We start from the raw sequence: 7,500 nt of genomic DNA, 5'->3' as shown, positions 1-7,500 counted from the left end.
GTCTGTATGTCTATTTTATCTTTCTGGCTGCCTGTCTGTATGTCCATCTTATCTGTCTTTCTGTCTGTCTGCCTGTCTGTCCATCTTATCTGTCTGCCTGTCCGTATGTCCATCTTATCTGTCTTTCTGTCTGTCTGGCTGGCTGCCTGTCCATTTTATCTGTTTTATGTCTGTCTTCCCACACACTGATGGACAATTTGTGCCTGTTTTTATGTCTGTCTTCCCACACACTGATGGACAATTTGTGTCTGTTTTTATGTCTGTCTTCCCACACACTGATGGACAATTTGTGTCTGTTTTTATGTCTGTCTTCCCACACACTGATGGACAATTTGTGTCTGTTTTTATGTCTGTCTTCCCACGCACTGATGGACGATTTGTGTCTGTTTTTATGTCTATCTTCCCACACACTGTTGGACAATTTGTGTCTGTTTTTATGTCTGTCTTCCCACACACTGATGGACAATTTGTGTCTGTTTTTATGTCTGTCTTCCCACACACTGATGGACAATTTGTGCCTGTTTTTATGTCTGTCTTCCCACACACTGATGGACAATTTGTGTCTGTTTTTATGTCTGTCTTCCCACACACTGATGGACAATTTGTGTCTGTTTTTATGTCTGTCTTCCCACACACTGATGGACAATTTGTGTCTGTTTTTATGTCTGTCTTCCCACACACTGATGGACAATTTGTGCCTGCCTGTCTTTTTTCCTACACCTTTTCTGTCTGTCTTTGTTTTCTGTAATCTTTTTCGTTTCCTCTTCCTTTCATTTTCGCTTCTTCCTTTTCGTTTGCGTTTCTTTCTTTCTTCTTCTTCTTCGTCTACCAAAACTACCACTACTACACAAAACACACACACACACACATACACACATACACGTACGTGCACGTGTAGACACACACACACACACACACACACACACACACACACACACACACACACACACACACACACACACACACACACACACACACACACACATACATACACACATTCGCATGCACACACAAAACACAAATACACGCACTCACACATACACACATACACACACGTTTGTTACTAAATCAATGCTAAGATGTTAAATGCATATGTGGGGAGTCTATTTCTAGCATACACGTAACGTTTGACTGCCAGAACTTAAAAGCATTCTTATCTACTCCTCGCAGAGTTCAGGTGAATGTATGGTTTATCACTTTGAAGACGTCATCCGATATTGCAGAAGATTTTGCCGAACAGTCCAAAGGGAAAATTGCTGGAGCGTTGAATGTCTTTATACTGCAGAAGGTTTATTGTACAGCCCAATGGGACATTTCTTTTATGTGTTTGATAATAGGGGGTTGTTGTTGTTGTTGTTGTTGTATGTTTGCTTTCCCCTATCATTGTGCTTACGTTCTGTTCCCCTTCCCGTGTTTTTATCTCATACGCGCTCTCTTTCTCTGTCTCTCTTTCTCTCTCTCTCTGCCTCTGCCTCTCTCTGTGTCTCTCTCCTATCCCTCTCTATCTATAAAATTAGATAGAATAAGAGCCATAACATTAATTCTTCTTAAATCATCATCTTTATCGATATCTGAGTACACAAATTCAAATATCCTTCCACTGAAGTCGAAACATACATACAAGGCTCTTCTTTTGTTTTCAGTTATTTGTTATTTATATCTGGCACTGCTCCTTCTTCTTTAAGAAGCAACCAGTAACCAGTTCAATCCGTCATCCACCAAAGATTATGGTGCCACTCCCAAGAGTCAATCTTTTCAAGTATGGTCTTATTCATACAGGATGATGCTCATGGAATGCGATGTTATCTACTCTTGAAATTGTTGTTATATTCCCGGTATTGTTTCTGATGTTATTGATAGTTACGAAATATGCCTCTATCCCTCTCCCATATTGCCCACATTTTCTTTCATGTGTCTCATGCATGTTTGTACATGTGCCATTGTCCTTGCCATTTTCTTTGACATATTCTAAACTTTTAACTCTCTCTCTGTCTCTCATTTTATCTTTTCTTTACTCTCTTCACTCTCGCCCCCCCCCCCCCCCCCCCCCCCTCCCCCCACACCCCCTCTCCCTCACTTCCCATCTTCTTCATATTTCAGGCTTGTCTCTTTATTTTTTCTTGTGCTTTTCTTTCTTAATTTTGTACCCCAGGGATGGGTGAAAAAGGCACTCTTGTTATTTTACTTATCTCAATTTTCTGGAAAAATAGAATTCCGTACGATTGTTCACTCTCTCTCTAGCTCTCTCTGTCTCTCTGTCTCTGTCTCTCTCTCTTGGGTACATTTTGTCTGTAACACGACACTTTAATCTGGTTATTTGAATTGAATATGGCAAGCCGATGCAGCACCTTTGTCTTCTTCTTCTTCTTCTACAATACAATATCTAATACGATATCTTCTGCAATACGATATCTTCTGTAATACGATATATCAAAGAGCGAAATAACAGTTGATTAGACTCACGTAGTGAATTATACAAGGAAGGCATAATAAGGGTGATTTCATTTCACTTCAACAGCACCATAATGAATGGTTGGTTCGTTATTTCAACTAGAAACAGATTAAATTAAAAAAAATGTTGTAGTTATGATAAACAGTCACTCACCACGTATAACAGTCCATTGTGTCCGACTCTTGCAGTCTTAGCCATCAACACCAGTCCTATTCTGGCCAGTTCTGTTTTTTCCTCACAAGTATAAGAATTTCTGAAGGCCAGAGCTGTGCTGGTCCAGTGTACTTCCGAAACCTAAGACAGCTTGATCAAAGACGGCGTGTAGAAAGACCAACTTCCTGCCAGGGATTGCGAGGACGACAGTGGAGTTACGTCCCGTGATCGAACCATGTTGTTGACACACTTGAAACGGCAACAAATCTTATACTGAATTGTAGTGAGTTGTAGTTTGTGAGCAGGCGTGTGTTAACAAGTCGACAATTTTTTGTTTGTTTTGTTCATTCAGTTTTAAAGCGTCCTCTAGACAAGGAACAAGAAAAGGGGGAAAATGCTTATGAGCACATTCCATGTAATTCGTATGATCATTCATCTTGTTTTATCTGTCGTTATTATTACACATAGCTTAGTTGCATGAACAGAACACGGGACGTAACTCGCCCACTGACCCCATTTTTCCAAGAAGACGCAAGAAGCCAATGAGCAGTTGGCCTTTCTGTGTTCGGTTAAGTGTTGATGATGATGATGATGATGATGATGATAACCATCATCGTCATCATCATCGTCATCATTCATTCATTTTCTCTCTCCGAATCATTTCAATTGGGGTACTGTTTTTTTATGTTAATTCTAGAGGAAGTTATGTAGCGACTCTTATAATTTTAGCTTTGCAAAATCATGTCCACCAGTCGCGACTAATCAGGGCTTTTTTGTTTGTTTCTGTTTCCTTTTTTTATCCTCAGAGGACAAAGACATGATTTCTCCACTGGTCTGTTGGTGACACACTCACCGACTCGGAGGCGTGTTCCTGGCATCAGTGCTATAATTTTCGTTTTACATCATAAGCACTTTTAGTACTTCTGTTGCCTTGTTTTTGTTTGAATATCAGAGAGATAGTTTGCAGTGGCTCATCTTTTTGTTTTGTTTTGTTTTGGTTTTCAAATTGATCGTATCATCTTTTTTTTTCCTATAAGTCGTCTTCTTTTTCCCTCCTGAAGCGTCAATGTTCCTGCAGTCAATGTTAGTTTCTGTCAGTACCAAACTCACTTGTTTCCATTGCTTAGATTCTTCCAGAGCGATTTTGTTTTACTTCTTTGACGTCATTCCTATCACATTCCATGCTTTGCTTGTTTGCTTTTTGTGTTTTTTTTTATTTTGTTTTGTTTTGTTTTGGTTTGGTTTGGTTTTTTGGTTTTTTGTTGTTGTTTTTTATCTCCCGAAGAAAGCAATTTTGGCGGAAAAGGTGAGAGTACATTATTGACTGAGACTTCGGAAAGAGCTGTGGTAGTATCACGTTAATGTGCTGGTAAGTGGTTCATTACTTGAACAGAAAGAAATGAGAAGTGACAATGCCCCAGCCCTAACCACCACCCTCCTACCCCCACATACACACCTGATACCTCCTCCACCCCCAAACAGAGGTTACAGGTTGGCATAGAGAAGGAGGGACATGGGGAGAAAGGGGGAGGGGGACGGAGTTGGTACGTGATGGCGGGGTGGGGAGGGGAAGGAGGGAGGGGGGTTTGGGGCGGTACTGAGGTGGGAGGGGGAGGAGGGGGGCGGGGGGGTAGGCGATGTGAGAAGAAGCTCCCTGTACTGACAGGCAGCAGAGGGAGAAAGAGTCAGGATGATCAACGCCCCTGATGCTTTTCTCATCTGCTGCCTGCTGAAAGCAGCCTTTCGCTAATCTGTGCCAAAAACTTTGTTATCTTTGTCTTCCCCCCGCCTGCCCCCCCCCCCCCCTCTCTCTCTCTCTCCACCTCTCTGTCTTTATCTCTCTCTCTCTGTGTCTGTCTGTCTTTATTTCTCTCTGTCTATATTTCTCTCTCTCTCTCTCTCCTCTCTCCTCTCTCTTTATATCTCCCTTTCTCTCTCTTTCTCTCTCTATTTCTTCCTACCATCTCTCTGTCTCTCCTTCTCTCTCTCTCCTTGTTTCTCCCCCACCTCTCTCTCTACCTATCTATCTGTCTACCCACCTGTCTATCCGTCAGCCTCTGTCTTTATTTTCTCTCTCTCTCTTTATTCCTCCCTCTCTCCTGTTATTTCTCTCGATCTCACTCTTCAGTTCTACCCCCCCTCTCTCTCTTTATCTCTCTCTTTATTTTTACCCTACCCCACTCCACCACCCCCCTCTATCTCCGCCATACCACCTCTTGGGTGCACTTACCCTATCACACGATACTTCTATTGGCTTGTTTGAAGTGTGTTGGGCAAACCGAAGCTGATGCCAAGACACCAAAATGGATTTTGCGCTAGGTGCCAGGATATAGTCAACAGCCGCGTTTAGTCAGAACCCAGTTTTCCTGGCACACCTCTGCATATTTTTTTTTTTTAAACTCCAGCTTTAGGTGTCCATCATAGTCAGTGGCTGATGTCTGGCTCACGTCTTTACAGTGGCTTCACTCCATGACATCTTTACATTGCGGATAGTTGAACGTGGCTGTTCCAAGCTGTTGCTCCCTCCTATGAACACATTACGATGTTACGTAGGGTAAAAACTGCGATGATAATGTATGGTAAATTAACGATGATGTATGTGGTGACGTCACGATATGTATGGTGACATCACGATGATATGTATGGTGACATCACGATATGTATGGTGACATCACGATGATATGTATGGTGACATCACTATATGTATGGTAACATAATGATGACATAACGGTATCATAACGATAATATGTATGCATGGTAACATAGCGCGGATGATATGACGGTATGGTACCAAAACGATGATATGCATGGTAACATAGCGATATGTATGGTACCATAACGATGATATGTATGGTGTCACAACGATGATATGTATGGTGCCACAACGATGATATGTATGGTGCCACAACGATGATATGTATGGTGCCACAACGATGATATGTATGGTGCCACAACGATGATATGTATGGTGTCATAACGATGATATGTATGGTGCCACAACGATGATATGTATGATGTCATAACGATGATATGTATGGTGCCACAACGATGATAGGTATGGTGCCACAAAGATGATATGTATGGTAACACAACGATGATATGTATGGTGTCATAACGATGATATGTATGGTAACACAACGATGATATGTATGGTACCATAACAACGATATGTATGGTAACATATTTATTACATCACGATAAATAATTATGTAAGGTAGCACAACGATTATATGTATAGTAACATAACGATGATATGTTTGGTAACATCTCGGTGATATGTATAGTAAGTATCATAACGAAACAATATTGCAACACCACGATGTTAATATCAAGCATGATAACGCCATGATGACAAGTAGTGCCTGAACGTCGTCTGCACGCAACACCTTCCCGATAGAAGCGACAGGATGATAAAGTGAAGTCAGTAACGGTGAGATTCCTACGACGGACAAGGAACCGTCTGTGAGATGGACATGTGGGGTGGAGGAGGGTGGGGGAGAGGGGGCAGTCACACTGACGTAAGAGCGACAACAACGAGCCGTTTGTAAGAAGGGGTAAGAGGAAAAGGGAGATTCCCATGGGGCTGTCTGTGCTCTGTGGTGGTGCTATAGAGCTTGTGTGGTTCTGGTGCCAGACTGTTTTGGGTGCAGACACGATGTGAGAACATCTAATGTAGTATTCAGTGTACACCATTCGGGGCAATTAGCCTTGTGTTTCCCACTGCGCGTCTTGCTTGGAGGAAACCATCTGCGTTTGTGTTGTATCCGGTTGTTACTTTCTCGTCTCTGTTGGCTGCAGTGTTCGGTGTGCAAACAGCCCGCTGTATGTCTGACTTTCTTCGCTCATCCTTTCCACTGCAGGGGAGAAGGAGGTGAAAGCTTGCAGTCAAGGTACGCCAGGCAGGAGGCCTTTTCCTTGCCACTCACTCACTCACAGCCTCACCCATGGTTTCTCCCAGTCCTTAACTCTGTGTCGTTTGCAAGGCGCGTGCGGGGAGGAGTGTGTTGCCGAGTGCCGGCAATGCCGAGGTGAAAAGGGTCGCCTTCTGGCCCCCGTCAAAAACGTGGCAAAGAAGAACTCTCTCTCCTTCGCTCCACCTTCGCCACCTACCTTCTCCCTCATTCTCCTCCTCTCCCCCTACCTCCCTCCCTTGCCTGTTCCAAGTCTGTACCTGAGACTTTACCTGTGTGCGCTTTCTAGATCCGGCGCCTCGCCACCCCTATCGTCTGCAGGCCTGGCTGTGAAGCAGTGAAGACAGAGAGAGAAAGAGAGAGAGAGCGTGAGAGCACAATCTGGCGCCGCCAGAACCCGCCCTCCGTTTCCAGCCCCTGACGGTACACAGGCCGCTCACTGGGGCCTCGATAGCCCACGTGCTGGGCGGAACTGAACGCGGGAACTCGTCAAGGGGAGCATGCACAAGTTCCCTGTGTTTACAGTGCTGTGTGCATTGTGTGGGCCTTGGGTCACAACACTGTCGGCGTCACAACTCTCTCTCTGTCCATGCCACGGAAAGAGGCACACGGCTTTAGTTGATAGAAACACATCTCTCTTCATTCAAAGCCTGATATGATTGATGAAGGAAGTGACGTTCAGGAGACTAAGCATCAGGAAGCGGAAATGAAGCACTGGAAATATGGCATGCCATTGGCTCGTCTCGTCGTTTCAGCATGCCATCAAGCGTGCAGTGTCTTATCTCGGTCGTACACGGGTGTTTAGTTAGATGCTAATAAAGAAAGTGACAGCCAAGGATTCATTAAAGGTTTTTAGACAAGAGGCTGACAAAGACGAAGGCGCATTGAAGCTGTAGCCGTGCGGACTCGGCACCATGCCGCCAATGGTTCGGTTCTTTGGGGACTTTGGAGGGCAACCAATCTCGCAGGGAAGACGAGCCAGCA

General features: G+C 43.9%; 1 protein-coding gene across 2 annotated transcripts in view; it reads left to right on the top strand.

Moving 5' to 3' along the window:
- Positions 1-7,500, top strand: part of LOC143282001 (innexin unc-9-like) — a 105,254-nt gene that overhangs the window by 18,627 nt on the left and 79,127 nt on the right. The window contains exon 1 of one of the 2 annotated variants that reach the window (XM_076587394.1): positions 6,395-7,500. This exon is cut by the window's right edge and continues 109 nt beyond it. The exons of the other annotated variant lie outside the window; for it this stretch is intronic. Coding sequence (XP_076443509.1) covers positions 7,431-7,500 — 70 coding nt within the window. The 5' untranslated portion in view covers positions 6,395-7,430. Of the gene's footprint in view, positions 1-6,394 lie in introns of those variants that run through there. 2 annotated transcript variants of the gene reach the window in all.

Source organism: Babylonia areolata, chromosome 1 (genome assembly GCF_041734735.1).
Source record: "Babylonia areolata isolate BAREFJ2019XMU chromosome 1, ASM4173473v1, whole genome shotgun sequence".
In the NCBI taxonomy this organism is placed as follows: Eukaryota; Metazoa; Mollusca; class Gastropoda; order Neogastropoda; family Buccinidae; genus Babylonia; species Babylonia areolata.
This window is presented reverse-complemented; position numbering and strand designations above follow the sequence as displayed.